At 46.5% G+C, this 20,013-nt stretch overlaps 1 protein-coding gene and 1 long non-coding RNA gene across 3 annotated transcripts in view; one reads left to right on the forward strand and one right to left on the reverse strand.

The window, feature by feature from the left end:
- LOC140409007 (uncharacterized) overlaps window positions 1–7,982 on the reverse strand; it is a 56,174-nt gene extending 48,192 nt beyond the window's left edge. Inside the window, exon 1 of the long non-coding RNA XR_011940258.1 lies at window positions 7,889–7,982. This is a non-coding gene — a long non-coding RNA (uncharacterized lncRNA). The remainder of the gene's footprint in view (window positions 1–7,888) is intronic.
- Window positions 7,983–8,247: 265 nt separating this feature from the next.
- Window positions 8,248–20,013, forward strand: part of plpp1a (phospholipid phosphatase 1a) — a 213,373-nt gene continuing 201,607 nt past the window's right edge. The window contains exon 1 of one of the 2 annotated variants that reach the window (XM_072497032.1): window positions 8,248–8,794. In XM_072497032.1, the coding sequence (XP_072353133.1) occupies window positions 8,737–8,794 (58 nt within the window). In that variant the 5' untranslated portion in view covers window positions 8,248–8,736. The remainder of the gene's footprint in view (window positions 8,795–20,013) is intronic. The other variant, XM_072497033.1, reaches the window with a different exon arrangement.

Here is a 20,013-nt window from a genome sequence, read left to right on the forward strand (position 1 = left end):
GTGTGTGATGCAAGGTTGGGGATAAACTTCCCAAGGAAATTGACCATCCCTAGGAAGTGGAGGACCGCCTTCTTGTCCTCCGGAGTCTTCATGGCGTTGATCGCCGACACCTTGTCTGCATCTGGCTGCACACCGAACTGCGAAATATGGTCGCCAAGGAACTTTATTTCTGCTTGACCGAACGAGCATTTGGCTCTATTGAGTCGGAGGCCATGCTCGCGGATCCTGTGGAACACTTGCTTGAGATGATCGATGTGCTCCTGAGGAGTTGTGGACCAGATAATATCATCGACGTACACTCGCACCCCCTCGATGCCCTCCATCATTTGCTGCATTATGCGGTGGAACACCTCCGAGGCGGAGATGATGCCAAAAGGCTTCCGGTTGTAACAGTAGCGACCAAATGGGGTGTTAAATGTAAATAACTTTCGACTGGACGCGTCCAGCTGTATTTGCCAAAACCCCTTGGAGGCATCCAGCTTCGTGAAAAGCTTGGCGTGAGCCATTTCGCTGGTGAGCTCTTCTTGTTTCGGTATAGGGTAGTGTTCCCTCATGATGTTACGGTTCAAAACTTTGGGGTCGATACAAATGCGAAGTTCCCCTGACGGTGTTTTGACACAGACCATGGAGCTGACACAGTCCTTGGGTTCAGTGACCTTAGAAATGACGCCCTGGTCCTGGAGGTCTTGCAGCTGCTGCTTGAGGCGGTCCTTGAGGGCTGCCGGCACCCGACGCGGTGCATGAACCACAGGTGTGGCATTCAGCTTCAGCAGTATCCTGTGTCGGTAAGATGGTCTACCCATACCTTCGAAGACGCTGTGGTATTGTGCTATGATGTAATCTAATTGGGCTTGGAAGCTGACATTTGGTGAGGCCGTTGCCTCTGCGGATGACATGGTGTGAACCCGCTGCACAAGATTCAGGATTTTGCAGGCCCGAGCACCGAGCAGGGAAGCTCTGTTGGTTCCTATAATGTCAAAACGCAGGGCTGCTTCTGAAGAACGATGGGATACCACAAGCTGGCATGAGCCACTGGCAACAATGGCATTGCCATTGTAGTTGAGGAGCTGGCAGGCCAGTGGAAGAACGCTTGGCTTGACGTGGATGGTGTCGAGGTCAGACTTTGAAATGAGGTTCGCTGAAGCGCCGGTGTCCCGCCTGAAGCGTATGCGAGCCTTGTTGACCGTAAGGGTGGCACACCACTCGTCATCCGGATCAATGCTCATCACTGGGAGTTGTTTCACCCTCTTCGCTGAAAGCATCGTATGCTTGGTGAAGATGCCCAACCGGAATGGGGATGTGAGGCCTTCGGTGTCGGAATCTGGAACCATGTTGGAGTCGGAGTCTGCGACGGGTTGCTGTACTGACCGGACGTTCCTGCGCTGCGACTGGGATCGCTGTGTGGTGGGCAGTTAAGCAGATCTCCACAGGGCTGCGTAGTGGCCAAGCTTGCCACACTGGAGACAGCGTTGAGATTTTGCGGGACATTGCTGCTTTAAATGGGCAGAGACATAGTTGTTGCACGTCATGGCGCCAACATCAGGACGCTCCGTGCACCAACCAGCATGCGTGGTGCGGTTGAACGATGTGCGCACCTGCGCAGTTCGGTCGTCGGCTTCACTGTCCCCTTGGTCGTGGCGCGCATGCGCAGGAGCCTGGGAAAAGCGCGCAAAATGGCCGCCCTCATCCAGACTCAGGCCCTGGATCTGTTTTACGACCTGCACCCGCTCCGCATCGTGGGGGCCTTGCCGCACCATCTCTGCCGCCTTGATATGGGAGTACCGGTTGTTAGCGTGCTCGTGTAGGACGCAGTATTCGATAGCGATGGTAAGGGTGAGCTGCTTAACTTTAAGGAGCTGCTGGCGAAGGGGATTGGAGTGGACCCCGAAAACGATCTGGTCGCGGATCATGGAGTTGGAAGTGGAGCCGCAGGGCTGCGCGAGGATACGAAGATGGGTTAAGAAGGACTGAAAAGGTTCGTCCTTACCCTGAAGCCTCTGCTGGAACACATAGCGTTCAAAGTTCTCGTTGACTTTGATATCACAGTGGCTGTCGAACTTCAGCAGGACTGTTTTAAACTTTGTCTTGTCCGTGCCTTCAACAAAGGTGAGGGAGTTGAGTGGACAGCGTGGTCCCCAGCTGTAGAGTGGAAGAGAGCAATTTTCCTGGCATTCAATGTGGTTTCAAGGTCGTGGCATCAAGATATAGCTGGAACTTCTGCTTGAAAATCTTCCAGTTAGCACCGAGGTTGCCGGCGATGCGGAACTGCGGGGGAGGGCGGTCGCTGTCCATGTTACCGGATGGCTGATCGCTGGTCAAAGGCAGACTATCTCAAGGTAGGTCCGTCAAACTCGAGCATAACTCGCTGGCACCATGATGTGTTGGGTATGCCGGGTCTGCGAGGACTGCATTTACTGCAGCAGTGAGAGAGACAGGCTTCCAACACTTGAAGAAATGCAACTCGATTTTATTGAACTCTTAACTATCATACATACTTTAACTGTGGGTTGACACTATGCTGAATTGACTGGAGACCTGAGGCTAACCTGACCAGACTATCTTTCTCCCACATGGTGTATGTTCTAGTTGCTGCTCACGGGCTCCGACTGTCTCAGAGGCTGGATCCCAAGAGAGCGGGAAACCTAGTGCCCTCTGGCTTTATAGTGGTTGTGTCCTGTCTAGTGATTGGCTGCTGTGTTCTGTGTGTGTCACTGGTCATCCTGTGTGTCAATCACTGCCTGTCTGTGCACCATCATATACCTGTGTGTATATTATGACACTTTGTGGCTGCAGTGTGTACTATCTACAAGATGCTGTACAACAAATTGCCAAACACCTTCAACAATACCTTCCAAACTTGCACCCTCTCACCAACCTTCAACAACACTTTCCAAATTTACACCCACTAACCAAGAGAATATAATGACCTGCAAGATTCACTCCTAATCTCACACCATCTTTGATGGAATGATACATTTGTCACTGGATCAAAATCAAGGAAGTCCCCATCATTGTTTGTTTACTTATGCTGCACGGATTGCAACAGCTCACCATTGCCTTCTCGAGAGCATTGAAGGGTGGGGAATGCTAGTTTTGTGAATTATGCCCACCTCCCATGAACAATAAGCCCCCAAACAGTTTGCCTTTAATTCCTCATTTTACTGTATAACTCTTTTAAAAATATTGGGTTTCTTGCTCCTCTCTTATGGGTGCTATGACTTTCCTTTAATATATTTTCAGGTCATGCATTCGTTTGTTGCAGCCAGATCTTGCTGTTCGGGATTTTCTGCTGTATTTGCCTAATCTTAAAAAAAAAAGTAACTATTTTTCAAAAGTATCCTCTTTGGGAAGGAGTTTGGGAAATACTGAAAATATGATGAAGTGCTATACAAATACAAGTTTTTTTTTCCCCCCCTCTTTGTACTTGGAACTTTATTCATGCGAAGGATGTGGGTTTTGCTGACTGGGCCAGAATTTATTGCCCATCTCTAATTGCCGTTGAAGGTGTTGGTGAGCTGCCTTCTTGAACTGCTGCAGTCTGTGATGTATACCCACAATGCTATTGAGGAGGAAGTTCCAGATTTTTGACCCAGTGACAGTTCTCTGCCTCATCTACTTCAGTCGCCATGGCATTTGTGATTGGACAAATTGGGTTTCTCAAAAGGGGAAAAAAGGTGTAGCACTTCATGGCCGTTGGACATCTCAAAGCATTTTACAGGCCATGAAGTACTTTTGAAGTGTACTCACTGTTGTAATGTGGGAAACATGGCAGCCATATTGTGCACAGCAAGCTCCCATAAATTGCAATGTAATGACTGGATAACCTGTTTTTGCAATGTTGGTGAATTGGCTAGGATACCACAGATCAGCCATGATCTTATTGAATGGCGGAGCATGCTCGAGGGGCCTGATGGCTTACTCCTGTTCTTAGTTCATAGAATTTACAGTGCAGATGAAGGCCATTCGGCCCATCGAGTCTGTACCGGCTCTTGGAAAGGGCACCCCACTGAGGACCACGCCCCCCAACCTATCCCCATAACCAGTAACCCCACCTAACCTTTTTGGACAATAAGGGCAATTTATCATAGCCAAGCCACCTAACCTGCACATCCTTAGACTGTGGGAGGAAACCGGAGCACCTGGAGGAAGCCCACGCGCACACTGGGAGAACGTGCAGACTCCACAGACAGTGACCTAAGCCTGGAATCGAACATGGGAGCCTGGAGCTGTGAAGCAACTGTGCTACCGTTCTCCTGCTCCTCAAAATAGTACTATGCGATCTGCTATGTTCACCTGAGAGGGCAGACAGCATCTTGGTTTAATATCCCTACTGGATGGCTGTATCTATAAGTGCAGCACTCCGTCAGCACTGTGCTGGAGACTTAGCTTTGATCTTTATATGCGCAACTCTTAGAGCCAAAATGCCAAAACCTTGTGACTTCGAGGCAATGGTGTTAGCTGATGAGTTACACAGACAGGATGGTAAACAGCAGGATGTTGCTGAATGTTCTGTACTAGCAAAGAACTCCGCTTCATCCCTCTAATTAATTTTGGGCTCAGCACATGCTGAACCCTTCTGTTGCCTTTACCTCTGAGCTCGCTTTGTTGGGCTACGACATGAATTCCTGGAGCTACTCTGAGTGCAACTATCCTCTTGTACGTCTTACTACCAACTGGCAGGTGTCTCCAGTCACATGGCAGATCTCTATCGCCACCAGCTGGTTGGAGGTTGTATTGCTAATTCTCTGACAACCATAGACAAGATGTGCACAGGCATATCACCACACCGTTGTTGTTTGTCATACTGACCTCTACCTCACAGAAGCTGAGTATCAACTCTCAGACACTTCCTCCTACTTCTCTCAGGATTATGACCCCATCTGCGAACATCAGGCCATTATTTCCAGGACTGTCACTGACCTCATCACTTCTGGGGGATCCTCCTTCCATAGCCTCAAACCTCATAGTCTTCCGACCTCACACAACCCCCTTCTACCTGCTTCCCAAACGCCACAAATAGGACTGCCCAAAGATCAGCCTGTCCTGCCCACTGAACTCCTTTCTTCCTCTTTCTATCTTTTTAGTACCCAATTCCTTTGTTCTGATTAAGGGGCAATTTTATCGTGGCCAATCCACCTACCCTGCACACCTTTGGGTTGTGGGGGAGAGACCCATGCAGACAGGAGAATGTGCAAACTCCACATGGACAGGGACCCGGGGCCGGGTCACCATGCCATCCTCTTTCTTCCTATCTTGACTCCATTCGCACTCCCTTTGTCCAATCCCTTCTCACCTACATTTGTGATTCCTTTACTGCCTTACATCACATCAAAGATTTCTGGCCCTAACTGCCTCCTCCACTATGAAGGTCAGGTCCAATTCCTCTACACCTCCCTTCCATATCGGGACAGTCTGTCACTAAATAATTGCTCCTTAACTTGACTCTCCCGGCATCAAAGAAAAGTGTGGTCACGTGTACACACATAGGCCCCAGTTATGCCTGTCTTTTTGTGGGGTATGTTGAACATTCTTGTTCCAGTCTTACTCTGGCGCTCTTCTACAACTCTTCCTCAGAAACCGCCTTAACGTTCTTTCAGTAAAAAGTCTCAACAATACTCGGTTACAATGCTCCAACAGCTTGTGATTTCAAATAAACCTGTTGGGATTCCAACCTGGTATTGTGAGACTTCTTACTGTATCTTAATGTGACCACCCCAGTCCAGCACCAGCACCTCCACATCATTTCTTTCTTTTGGCACATATGCTGCCAGACCTGCTGCGTTTATCTAGCATTTTTGTTTTTTATTTCCAATTTCCAGCTGCTTTCATTAGGATGTTAATGGTACTGGACTCCATTTTGAACATCAACAGCAGGTTCTTAGGTTTGTTTTTGTTGTAAATGGTCATTCCTTAGCACGAATGTGGTACAAATATGACTTATCCTTCGCCTGCTCAAGAAGAAATAATCTTTATTATTGTCACAAGTAGGCTTATATTAACACTGCAATGAAGTTACTGTGAAATGCCGCTAGTGGCCACACTCCAGCGCCTGTTCGCGTACACTGAGGGACAATTCAGAATGTCCAAATTACCAAACAGCATGGCCGGGATTCTGCCCTACCCGGCGGGCGGGGGTCCCGGCGTGAACCACTCCGGCGTCGGGCCGCCCCAAAGGTGCGGACGTCTCCGCACCTTTTGGGGCCAATCCCTCACCTTGAGGGGCTAGGCCCGCGCCGGAGCAGTTTCCGCTCCGCCGGCTGGCGGGAAAGGCCTTGGCGCCACGCCAGCCGGGGCCGAAAGGTCTTCACCGGGCGACGCGGTACCGCGCATGCGCGGGAGCGTCAGCGGCTGCTGACGTCATCCCCACGCATGCGCAGGGGAGGGGGTCTCTTCAGCCTCCGCCATAGTGAAAACCATGGCGAATTGGAAGAAAGAGTGCCCCCACAGCACAGGCCCGCCCACGGATCGGTGGGCCCCCGGGGCCAGATCACTCGCGCGCCCCCCCCCCAGGACCCCGGAGCCCGGCTGCGCCGCCGTTCAAAAGGTGGTTTAATCCACGCTGGCGGGACAGGCATTCCAGCAGCGGGACTTCGGCCCATCACTGGCTGAAGAATCGGCGGGGGTGGGCCCGCCGACCGGCACAGCGTGATTCCCGCCCCTGCCGAATCTCTGGTGGCGGAGACTTCGGCACACGGCAGGGGCGGGATTCACGCCTGCCCCCGGCGATTCTCTGACCCGTCGTGGGGGGGTCGGAGAATCCCGCCCCTCTTTCGGGACTTGTGGGAGGAAACCCGTGCAGACTCCGCACAGTGACCCAAGCTGGGAATCAAACCTGGGACCCTGATGCTGTGAAGCAATGGTGCTAACCACTGTGCTACCATGCCACCTTGTTGTCTCACTATTATGGATTTTTTCTTTGTATCAGTCAGATTCTGTATGCATGACATTGCAAACAATGATGGAAACAATTGCAGGATCAGTTTTGATCAGGATTGTAAGAAGTCGGCAGCATGGTGGCAGAGTGGGTTAGCCATGCTGCCTCATGGTGCCGAGGTACCAGGTTCAATCCCAGCTCTCGGTCACTGTCCGTGTGGAGTTTGCACATTCTCCCCGTGTTTATGTGGGTTTCGGCCCCACAACCCAAAGATGTGCAGGCTAGGTGGATTGGACACGCTAAATTGCAGCTTAATTGGAAAACATTAATTGGGTACTCTAAAAGAAGTCTTACAACGCCAGATTAAAGTCCGACAGGTTTGTTCCGAATCACTAGCTTTTGGAGGAGCAGTGCTCCGAAAGCTAGTGATTCGTAACAAATCTGTTGGACTTTAATCTGGTGTTGTAAGACTTCTTACTGTGCTTACCCCAATCCAACGCCGGCATTTCCACATGTTGATCAGGATTGGGGGCAGCACGGTAACACAGTGGTTAGCATAGTTGCTTCACGGGTCCAACGTTCGATTCCCGACTTATGTCACTGTCGGTGCGGAGTCTGCACGTTCTCCCCGTGTCTGCGTGGGTTTCCTCCGGGTGCTCCGGTTTCCTCCCACAGTCCAAAGACGTGCGGGTTAGATGGATTGGTCGTACTAAATTGCCCCTTTGTGTCCAAAAGGGTTGGGTGGGGTTACTGGGTTGTGGGGATGGGTTGGAGGTGTGGGCTTGGGTGGGCTTTCCAAGAGCCGATGCAGACTCTATGGGTGGCCTCTTTCTCCACTGTGGATTCTCTGATCAGTTTTACTCCCAAGGCAAGGGCTGGATCCAGGTATTTGCATTTTATGCCCAGAAGGCCATGAGACATGGATGTGCTCAACATGAGTTCGGAGGACTGTAATGTGCACAATAGTCTGCGACGCTGAGGCTCGATTGCCAAATATATATCGCTTTGTCTAACCTGCAGGAGCTATGTAGTCATTTATCATAAATACGTGACGGATATATTGGTTTCAATCGCCTCAGGCGAGTGCAATGGATTTCTTATCTTCTCTCTTCACCCCCTCACCCCGCATTGGGCAAGCCGTGGATGGGCATTGATCGCTCCCTATTTCCTGCAGCTGCAGGGCTGCTTGTACTCGTGCTCGTCCAACCCTCGTGGATGGGTTGGCCCTGACGTGTTGTGGGTAGGCGTCGCTTTGGCAAAGCAGCCTTTCGTGTGGTGGCCCCGGGGGCAGAAATAGGCTGGGGTGCGGGAGTTACCTGCTCCGGGCTGGGGAGGGAGAGTGTGACTCAGCCCCCTGATTACTCCCATTGTGACAGAGGCAGAACCGCATTATGACGATGCTGCCACCACCAGACAGCGGATTCTGAGCGTGTAGTGCGCGCGCGCGATCGGCCCCCGGGATACGGGCCAGGGAGGCGGGGAGAGGTACCGAGAGGGAGACGAGACCGGTTGACTGTCTCCCTTTTTGAGTTCGCACCGTTTTGTGTGAAGTGCTGCACCGAGAATAATCACACCTGCACATCGCGGCTTCCGATCTCCTTGACCAGCTGCGGGGAAGCCTGTGTCCGCCATTAGTCTTCACTCCCGTTCTTCAGCAATTCGCACATTGTGTGGCTTGCTGCCAAGCGTCCTTTTAAACCCGCACTCCCTCTTCCCTCCCCACCCCCCGTCACACACACACACCCCAAAGCGAGATCGTGCCGCAGATAAAACCAAGCCAACTTCAAAAGATTGCTTACACAGAGCAACTGGCTGCAAGGAAAACTAGCTCCCCTTCAACAAACCATTACAACGGGAGGAAGATGTTTGACAAGCAGAGAATCCCCTATGTTTGTTTGGATATCGTATGCATCATACTGGGTAAGTTTATATACAAATATGTATCTATTATGTGTATTTTTATTGAAACATATTGACTTTCCTACATGCAGTCTTTTTTGTTTATATGTTTGTACATTTGAGCGCAATTGCACATGCTTATTGTTTTAATAATAGATTTGCGTTGTGTATTTTTACTGATCTCTCGTTACCCTGACCACACAATGAATGCGATAGTAAAAGGAGACCCGGCGAATGAAGGACGGATGCGGTCTGTGACGGGTTCAAATTCTGCTTGAAGGGGTAAACACTCAACAGTATGAGCTTGTTTATGGCACTCGATTTCTCGACAGGAATAAAATCTTATTACTTTAACAGACGGTGAGCTATTGCTGGATGAAATAATTATTTGCTGGATGAGGGTTGTTTTTGCTGTTGCAATTTCTGGGAATTGCTGCGACCTCTCTTATCACAAAGGGAACTGGTCTAGGCGGTCTCCGCCGTCAGCCTCTTGGCCAGCGTTAAGTTGTTGACGAGAACAGATAATTATTTTTTCCTTCTCCAGTTCGTTCCTTCGCTTCCCTCACTTCCTAGCTACATGGCAAAACTGTCAGTGCCAGAAGAAAGGGACTCTTATTTGGTTCGCGTGACCATGGAAGAAAAAGATAATTTAGTTTTATACAGACTGCAAAAGGAGGACAAGAAAACTAATTATTTAATTGCCCCAAATTTGATTTTAAAATATTTAACCGATCTATTCCGAGAAACAGTGGACTTAAATTGTGATTTTCTAAAAGAAGAAATGCTGTTAAATAAGAAATTGATGTAATTCATATTTTAGACTTTGAGTATTGACACTGAACCAAAGCAGCCATCGGTTTAGTAATATGAACGGGCTGTTCTTAAATCCCTGTAAAACCGGTTTGAATACCGTAAATTAAGCTATTTAGTGGGATTTACTCTTTCAACGGCAGCGAAAGGTTTACACCAGATTAAACTTCACATATGGTAACATTTTCAGTTCTTTGAACGAAGTTCTACTTTTATTCAGTCGCCTGTTCAAATCTGGTAATATACTCTGTTTATTTCTGGTAACAATTATTTTAACACTTACTCAAGATGGAGCATCTGCGAGGCGGAGTATCATGGATAGCAAGTCTCAAGAGGTGGTCACTCAGCAGGCAAGGGAATGGATGACCACCAGGCAGAGCAAGAGAACTAGGCAGGTCGTGTAGGAATCTCCTTTACAGCTTTGGATACTTTTGGGGTTGCCTCTCCGGGGAGAGCAGCAACAGCCAAATTTGTTGCACCAAGGTTGACTCTGCTGCACAGGAGAGGAGTAAAAAATGTGGGAATGCAATAGTTATAGGGGATTCAATTATAAGGGGAATACATAGACATTTCTGTGGCAGCAAATGAGACTTCAGGGTGGCATGTTGCCTCCCTGGTGCTAGGGTGAAGGATGTCTCAGAGCAGCTACAGAATATTCTGGAGGGGGAAGTATGAACAGCCAGTTGTAGTGGTACACATTGGCGCAAATGTCAGAGGTGAAAAAAAGGGAATGAGGTCCTAAAAGCAGAATATAGCGAATTAGGAAGTAAGTGGAATAGTAGGACATCAAAGACAGTGATCTCAGGATTAGAATCCCTGCAGTGCAGAAGGAGGCGATTTGGCCCATCAAGCCTGCACTGACCCTCTGAATGAGCACCCGACCAAGGCCCTCTCCCCGCCCTATCCTTGTAACCCTACCTAACCTGCACATCTTTGGTCTGGGAGGAAACTGGAGCACCCTGAGGAAATCCAAACAGACACGAGGAGAACATGCAAACTCCACACAGAGCAAACTCTACACACATTCACCAAAGGCTGCAATCAAACTCAGGTCCCTAGCGCTGTGAGACAGCAGTGCTAACCAGTCCCACTGTGTCACGTGCTAGTCAGAGCAGAAATAACAGGATATCTTGGATGAATATGTGGTTGGAGAGATGGTGTGAGGGGAAGGGTTTCAGATTCCTGGGGCATTGAGACCGGTTCTGGGGAAGTGGGACCATTACAAACTGGAGGGGCTACACTTTGGGAAAGACTGGGACTGATGACCTGGGGAGAGGGAAGGGGGGGGGGGGGCAGAGTAAGAGCTAGAGTGATTGGGGAGGATTTAAACTAAAATGGCAGGGGAATAGGAACATGTATAAGGAGTCAGAAGAAGGGGGAAACATGGACAAGAACAAAAGAAAAAAGGAAATAAGAAAAGTGAAAGGTAGAGAGGTCAAGGGCCAGAATCAAACCGGACCACAATGAAAAAAATGGGAATGGGACAAGGAATGTTAAAAAAACGAGCCTTAAAGCTTTGTGTCTAAATGCACAGAGCATTCACAATAAAGTGGATGAATTAATTGTGCAACAGGTATCATATAGTTGGGATTATGGAGTCATGACTGTAGGGTGACCAGGGATGGGAATTGAACATCCATGTGTATTCAGTATTTAGGAAAGAAAGACAAAAAGGAAAAGGCAATGGTGTTGCATTGCTGCTTAAAGAGGAAATGAATGTAATAGTGAGGAAAGATATTAGCACTGATTATGTGGAATATGTATGCGTAGAGCTTAGAAACACCAAAGACCAAACTATGTCGGGTGGGTGGTTGCATGTAGACCCCGAAACGTAGTGGTGATGTTGGGAGTAGCATTAAACAGGAATTTAGAGATCAATGCGATTAAAGGAGCAGCTGTAATTATGGGTGACTTTAATCTGTAGATCGGGCAATTCAAAGTAGTAACACTACCGTAGAGGAGGAATTTCTGGAGTGTATAGTAGATGGTGTTCTGGACCAATACATTCAGGGATCAACTGCACGGGGTAGTACGGTGGCGCAGTGGTTAGCACTGCTGCCTCACAGCACCAAGGACCCGGGTTTGATCCCAGCTGCAGGTCACTGTCTGTGTGATGTTTGCACATTCTCCCTGCGTCTGCGTGGGTCTCACCCCACAACCCAAAGAGATGTGCAGGTTAGGTGACCTGGCCATGCCATAATGACCCTTTAATTTGAAAAAAAAAAGAATTGGGTTCTCTAAATTTTTTTATATATATATAAATTTAGAGTACCCAATTCATTTTTTTTTCCAATTAAGGGGCAATTTAGCATGGCCAAACCACCTAGCCTGCACATTTTGCGTTGAAGGGGCGAAACCCACGCAAACACGGGTGAATGTGCAAACTCCACTCGGACAGTGACCCAGGGCCGGAATTGAACCTGGGACCTCGGCGCCGTTAGGCAGCAATGCTAACCATTGCGCCACCATGCTGCCCGGGTACTCTAAATTTATAGGAAAAAAAGGAATCGATTGCAAAACAGGCCATCATAGACTGGGTACTGTGTAATGAGAAATGAATAATAGGCAGTTTATTTTCTTAAGACCCTTTGGGGATAAATGACTATTAAATGATAAAATTCTTCATCAAGATGGAGAGTGGCGTAATTGATTCTGAGACTAGGGTCCTGAATTTAAATAAAGGAAACTATGATGGTATGAGGCACGAATTAGCTATGATCGATTGGGGAATGTTACTTAAAGAGATGACATGGATAAACAATGGCAAACATTTAAAGAGCACATGGGGGACAACATCAATTGTTCATTCCTGACTGGCGCAAAAGTAAAATGTGAAAGTTGGACAAACAATGGTTTACAAGTGGAATTAGAGATAGTATCAGATCCAAAGAAGAGGCATACCAATTGACCAGAAATAATAGCAGATCTGAGGATTGGGAACAGTTCAGATTTCAGCAAAAGAGGATAAAGGAATTGATTAAGAAGGAGGAAATAGAGTAAGCTTGAGAGGAACATCAAAAATTAAAGTCAGAAACAGGGGAATTTATAATTGGGAACAAAGAAATGGCTGACCAACTAAATACGTTCTTTGGTTCGGTCTTCATAACGGAGGACACAAATGCCAGAAACGTTGAGGGACACACGGTTTAGTGAGAAGGAGGAACTGAAGGAAATCCATATTTGTAGGGAAATGTTGTCATGGAAATTGATAGCATTGAAGGCCAATAAACTTCCAGGGCCTGATAATGTACATCCCAGAGCATTTAAGGAAATGGCCCTAGAAATAGTGAATGCATTGGCTATCATCTTCCAAGCTTCTATAGGCTCTGGAGCAGTTGCTACGGATTGGAAGGTAGCTCATGTAACACCACTATCTAAAAAGGGAGGTAGAGTGAAAACAGGTAATTAAAGACCAGTCAGCCTGACGTAGGTGGTGGGCATAATGCTAAAGTCTATTATAAAAGATTTGTTAGCCTAGCACTTGGAAAATAGTGGCAGGATCGGACAGAGGCAGCATAGACTTACGAAAGGGAAATCATGCTTGACAAATCTACTGGAATTCTTTGAGGATGTAACTGTTAGCTGACTTGGGGGAGCCAATGGATGTGGTTTATTTGGTATTTCAGAAGGCTTTCGACAAAGTTCCACATAAGAGATTAGAGTATAAAATTAAAGCGATTGGGATAGTGTATTGAGCTCGATAGAAAACTGGTTGGCAAAAGGAAAAGAGTAGGAATTAACGTGTCTTTTTCCAAGTGACAGGTAGTGACTAGTGCGGTACCACAGGAATCGGTGCTGCCTCCCCAGCTATTCACAATATATGTTAATGATTTGGATGAGGGAACTAATAGCTCCAAATTTGCAGATGACACAAAGCTAGGTGGATGGATGGGTTGTGAGGAAGATGCAGAGATGCTTCAGTGGGATTTGGACCAGTTGAGTGAGTGGCCAGAGTTGACAGATGCAGAATAATGTGGATAAATGTGAGGTTATCCACTTTGGTAGCAAAAACAGGAAGGTAGATTATTATCTGAATGGCGATAGATTGAGAGAGTGGGACGTGCAACAAGATCTGGATTTCCTTTTTTTAAAAACGCGTTTTATTCAAACTTGTATCAAAGTAGGTTACAGCAAATAAACACCCCAGGAAACATTCTTCCCAACAATCAACTATACAGTTCGGACAGACCAAAGGGTCCGGCTCCACTCCCTCCTCCGGATATCCTTTTTAAAAAATAAATTTAGAGTACCCAATTAATTTTTTCCAATTAAGGGGCAATTTTGTGTGGCCAATCCACCTAGCCTGCACATCTTTGGGTTGTGGGGCGAAACCCACGCAAACACGGAAAGAATGTGCAAACTCCACACGGTCAGTGACCCAGAGCTAGAATCGAACCTAGGACCTCAGCGCCGTGTAGGCAGCAGGGCTAACCCACTGCGCCACCGTGCTGCCCACGATCTGGATATCCTTGTACACCAGTCTCTGAAAGTAAGCATGCAGGTGCAGTGGGCGGTAAGAAGGCAAATGGTATGTTGGCCTTCATAACAAGAGGATGATTAGGGAGCAGGGATTATACAGGGCCTTGATGAGGCCACAACTGGAATATTGTGTGCAGTTTTGGTCTCCTTATCTGAGGAAGGATGTTCTTGTTGTAGAAAAGTTACCAGAATGATTCCTGGGACAACGGGATTGAGGTATGAGGAGAGGTTGAGTGGGTTAGGATTATATCCGCTGCAGTTCGGAAGAATGTTTCATAGAAACCTATAAAATTCTAACAGGACTAGACTGGGTAGACGCAGGAAGGGTTCCCAATGGTGGCGGTGTCCAGAACTAGGGGTTGCAGTCTAAGGATACGGGGTAAACCATTTTTGATTGAGATGAGGAGAAGTCCCTTCACCCAGAGAGTGGTAAGCTTGTGGAATTTGCTACTACAGAAAGCAGTTGAGGCCAAAACATGGTATATTTTCAAGAAGGAATTGGATATAGCTCTTGGAGCTAAAAGTATCAAAGGATATGGTGGGAAAACGGGAGTTGGTTACTGAATGGATGATCAGCTGTGATCATAATGAATGGGAGAGCAGGCTCAACAAGCTGAATGGCCTCCTCTTCTCCTATTTTCTATGTCTTGGAAATTGAGCCGGGGAGCGTTGTTTAAATTTTAATCATTTCGTTATTTCTAGGACGGTAATGATATAATGACAAAGATAGAGTTGGTTCACTCAGACAAAGCCATTTGAAGAATTTTTAAAATCTGGCATTTATGTAGCTTTTTTCACTACTACCAGACAACTCCAAGCTCTTTACAGCTGTTTGTTTTAATATCATTGTGTTTTTCGGTCACTGTTGTATTGTAGTAAATACACAACCAGTTTGTGCACAGCAAGCTCTCAGTTATCATAAAAAATACAATATGATCCATCGACCTCTGGGTTACGAGCCCAGCACGCTGCTGCTGCGCCACTCTGCTCCTTAGAAATACAATATGATAATGACCATATAATTGTTTTGTGTGATGTTTATTTGAAGGATAAATATTGGTCAGGATTTGTTGACAAAAGTCCAAAATTACAGTAACGCAGTTTTTAAAAAACCTAACAGTTAAAAAATTATCAATGTTGGTTTTGAGCCTTGTACTTCCAGTGTGACTCACCGTCACGCATTTAAAGTGCAGATCGTAAAGTGGTGCACATAATTCACTTTGTGAGAGTAGCAGGACTTCGATTTGCAACTCTGATCCGGATGTATTGATTGTTATATTGCAGGTTTCTCATTACAGAATGCATTAATTAGATGCCAGATTCTTCTGCAAGGCAGTCATTCTGTCACAGAAGGAGGTCATTTGATCTATTAAGTCTGTGCTGGCTCTTCATGCGGCAAACCAGTCTGTCTCAATCCCCATACCCCTACAAGTTCATTTCCCTCAAGTGAACCATCTAATTTCCTTTTAAAATCATCTCCTATTTCGACCACCCTCTGAAACAGCAAATTCCAGGTCATTTCCACTCAGACTCACCAATGATTACAGCACAGAGAAGAATCACAGAATGGTTACAACACAGAGGAAGGCCATATGGCCCATTGATCTGCATCAGTTCTCTGAAGGAGTGCCACTCCCTGACCTTCTCCCGGTAGCCCTGCACAGTTTTCCTTTTCAGGTAATCCAATTCTCAGTTGAATGCCTCCACCACACTCTCGGGCATGGCATTCCAGACACCAATCACTGTCTGTGTGATAAAATTTATCCTCAGCGCTCCATTGTTTGCTTTGTCAGTTACCGTAAATCTGTGCCCTCTGGTTCTCAATCCTTTCACCAGTGGGAACAGTGTCTTCCTACTTGCTCAATCCAGATCCCTCATGATTTTGAATACCTCTATCAAATCTCCCCTTACTTTCTTTTCTCCAGGGAAAACAGTCCCAACTTCCCCAATCTGGGGCTTTTCACAATAACTTCATTGCAGTGTTAATGTAAGCCTACTTGTGACAATAAAGGTTATTATTATGTATTTAATTGAAGTTCCTCATCCCTGGAATCACTCTTGTTCATCTTTTCCACACTCTCTCTAATGCCTTCACATCTTTCCTAAAGTGTGGCACCCAGAACTGGATACCATATTCCAGTTGAGGCCAAATCAGTGTTCTATACAAGTTTAACCAAACCTTCTTTTCCTTGTACTTTATGGCCTTATTCATAAAACATAGGATATTACACATTTTATTAACCACACTCTCTACCACTTTCTTTTTTCTAAATAAATTTAGAGTACCCAATTCATTTTTTCCAATTAAGGGGCAATTTAGTGTGGCCAATCCACCTAACCTGCACATCTTTGGGTTGTGGGGGCGAAACCCACGCAGACACGGGGAGAATGTGCAAACTCCACACAGACAGTGACCCAGAGCCGGGATCGAATCTGGGACCTCAGTGCCGTGAGACGACAGGGCGAACCCACTGCGCCACCGTGCTGCCCTCTCTACCACTTTCAATGACTTATGCACAGGTCGCTTTGCTCCTGAAACCCCTTTAGAATTGTACCCGTTATTTTATATTGTCTCGGACAACACAGTGGTTAGCACTGTTGCCTCACGGCGCCGAGGACCCAGGTTCGATCCCGGCCTGGAGTCACTGTCTGTGTGGCGTTTGCACATTCTCCCAGTGTCTGCGGGGGTCTCATCCCCACAACCCAAAGTTGTGCAGGGTAGGTGGATTGGCCCGTTAAATTGTCCCTTAATTTGAAAAAAGAGAATTGGGCACTTGAAAATTTAAAATATATATATTTTATATTGTCTCCATTTTCTTCTTATCAAAATTAATTGCCTCACATTTATCTACGTTGAACTGCATCTGCCATTTGTCCACCCATTCGATCAACCTATGTCCTTTTGAAGTTCAGCATTATCCCCCTCGCTTCACAATGCTTCGAAGTTTCCTATGATCTGTTAATATGAAATTGAAGGGAACAGCTGAAAATTGAATATGAGGTCCACACCACAATGACAGCTGGGGAGTTATGCAATGGAGTGAATAGCTTAGGTGATAAGACATGGAGAAGGTGGTTCATAAAGAGGTTCCAAAGCAGCTACAACACTGGCATCTACCTGGTAATCTGGAAAATTACCCAAGTATGTCCTGTCCATAAAAAGCAGGACAAATCCAACCTTACTAATTACTGCCCCATCAGATGTCAGGGATTGTCGACAGTGTTATCAAATGGCACTTGTACACAGGAATAAGCAGTGCACTGATGTTCAGTTTAGGTTGCAGCAGCGTCACTCTGCTCCTGATCTCATTTCTTGTCAATCAGCCAATAGCATATCCATGTCCCTTTTATTCCATCCACGAGTTCTAACATTGCTCACAATTCTGTTATGTGGCACTGTATCAAAAGACATTTGGAAGTCCATGTATACAACATCAGCAGCATTAACCTCAGCTCATTAAAAAAAAATGCAAGTTTATTAAACACTATTTTCCTTTAACAAATCCATGCTGGCTTTAGTTAATTAAGATGTGGAGATGCTGGCGCTGGACTGGAGTGGGCACAGTAAGAAGTCTCGCAACAACAGGTTAAAGTCCAACCGGTTTATTTGAAATCACAAGCTTTTGGAGCTTGTGGAGCAGGTGATGGTGCAGCGCTCCAAAAGTTTGTGATTTCAAATAAACCTGTTGGACTCTAACCTGGTGTTGTGAAACTTCTTACTGTTTCTTAATTAAGTCACATTTTCCCAGGTGACTATCAGTTTTGTCCTGAATTATCATTTCTAGACGTTTCCCCATCACTGAAGTTAAACTGTCTGGCTTATAGTTGCTGGGCTTATCTTTCCACCTTTTTGATCAAGGTTGCAATTCTCCAGTCCTCTGGCAACCCCCCTGAGTCTAAGCAGGACTGAAAAATTATGTTCAGTTCCTTTGCGCTTTCCAATGCCACATCTCTTTGTTTCTTTGGATGGATCTCATCCTTCTTCCTGGTGCCTTATCAACTTTAAATACAGGCAATCTACCCACTACCACCTCCTTATTAGTTTTTAAACACTTCCAAGTGTCTGAATCACCTCATTTTTCACCATGTCCTTAATTGGAAAAAAGAAAACATAGAACATACAGTGCAGAAGGAGGCCATTCGGCCCATCGAGTCTGCACCGACCCACTTAAGCCCTCACTTCCACCCTATCCCCGGAACCCAATAACCCCTCCTAACCTTTTTGGTTACTAAGGGCAATTTGTCATGGCCAGTCCACCTAACCAGCACGTCTTTGGACTGTGGGAGGAAACCAGAGCACTCGGAGGAAACCCACGCAGACACTGGGAGAACGTGCAGACTCCGCACAGACAGTGACCCAGCGGGGAATCGAACCTGGGACCCTGGGAACCATCTTTGTGTTGTGGGGATGAGACCTACGCAGACATGGGGTGAATGTGCAAACTCCACACGGACATTGACCCAGAGCCGGGATTGAACCCGAGTCCTCAGCTCCGTGAGGCAGCAGTGCTAACCACTGCATCACCGTACCGCCCTTTTTTAAAAAACTTTTAGTCCATAACTGACCTGAACCTTATGATGCAATGATCACTGCCCTGAAAAGTTCTGATACTGACATTCGATCCACAAGGCCCACCTCATTCCCAAGAATCAGAGCCAAAATTCTTTGACCGTTGGGATTCTCTGTTCCCGCCAGCAGCACACCCCTGCCACGGATTTCCCAGCGGCTCCAATGGAAATCCCATGGACAACTGGTGGGAGTAGAGAAACCCACCGTCAGCAAACGGCAAACCACCGACAACCACGTGGCTGGGGAACCGCAGAATCCAGCCGTTGGTCTGCCAATGCCTCCTTTCTCATCGGACTGGAAACATACTGTTATAGAAAATTCTCCTGAACACATTGTAAAAACTATTTTACACTACTATTATCCCAGTCCATAATCCCATAATTAAATTCCCCCTTATATAATGGCTCCATAATTCTTGCATCTCTGTAATTTCCTCACAAATTTTCTGCTTCTCTCCCATTAATTGGTGGCCTGTAGACTACACCGAGCAATGTAATTATAACTTTTTTTGTTCCATAGTTCTAGCCAAATAGATTCTGTCTCTGATCCCTCTGGGATATCCTCTCTCCTTAATAAATATGTCACCCATCCCACTTTCCTTTCTTCCTATTTTACCTGAACACCTTGGCCAGGATTCTCCATTTTGAGTCTATCCCGCTGCTAGCGAGCGTGGAGAATTTGGTGCTTAGCCAAATCTTCGATTCCCGGTAGCGGGACCGGAGATTCCCGCTGCCATGAACGGACGGAGAATCCTGCCCCTCATATCCAGGAATATTTAATAACTCCTCCATTGTGCCAGGTCTTTGTTAAAGCCACAATGTCATATTTCCAAATGCCAACCTGTTCCTGTAGCTCACCAATCTTGTTTGACCTGCTCCACTCCATTCACATACGTACAGTAACCCTAATTTAGACTTTATTATTTTCTCCCTTATTCTGAATTCACCTCATACCGTATTATTTCCTGCCCCAGTCCTATTCCTCTCCCCGTATTCTGTGCACCAAGCTGATATTACTTCCGGGTTCCCACACCCATGCCAAGTTAGTTCAAGTCCTCCCCAATGGCACAAGCAAGGAAATCAGCCCTAATTCTGCTTAGATGCAACCCTTCCTTCCTGCGCCATCTTTCCAGCCAGACATTCATCTGCTTTTTTATTGGTCACCTAGTCCGACTTATTGCTTAAAAATGTTTATGCTGCATTATTTATAGAAGAAATGTTATTTGGCCCATCAAGTATTTTACTTATCACAAAAAAAGCCATTCCACTTTTTAATTAGCACTACATCATATGTTCTGGGGAAAGGTTCTGAAAAAGAAAATTGTGCTAATTTCCAAAATATCTGTCCAACCTTCTAATCTGACTAGTTAATTTCAAAGCAG

This window comes from Scyliorhinus torazame, chromosome 3 (genome assembly GCF_047496885.1).
Source record: "Scyliorhinus torazame isolate Kashiwa2021f chromosome 3, sScyTor2.1, whole genome shotgun sequence".
NCBI classification, from domain to species: domain Eukaryota; kingdom Metazoa; phylum Chordata; class Chondrichthyes; order Carcharhiniformes; family Scyliorhinidae; genus Scyliorhinus; species Scyliorhinus torazame.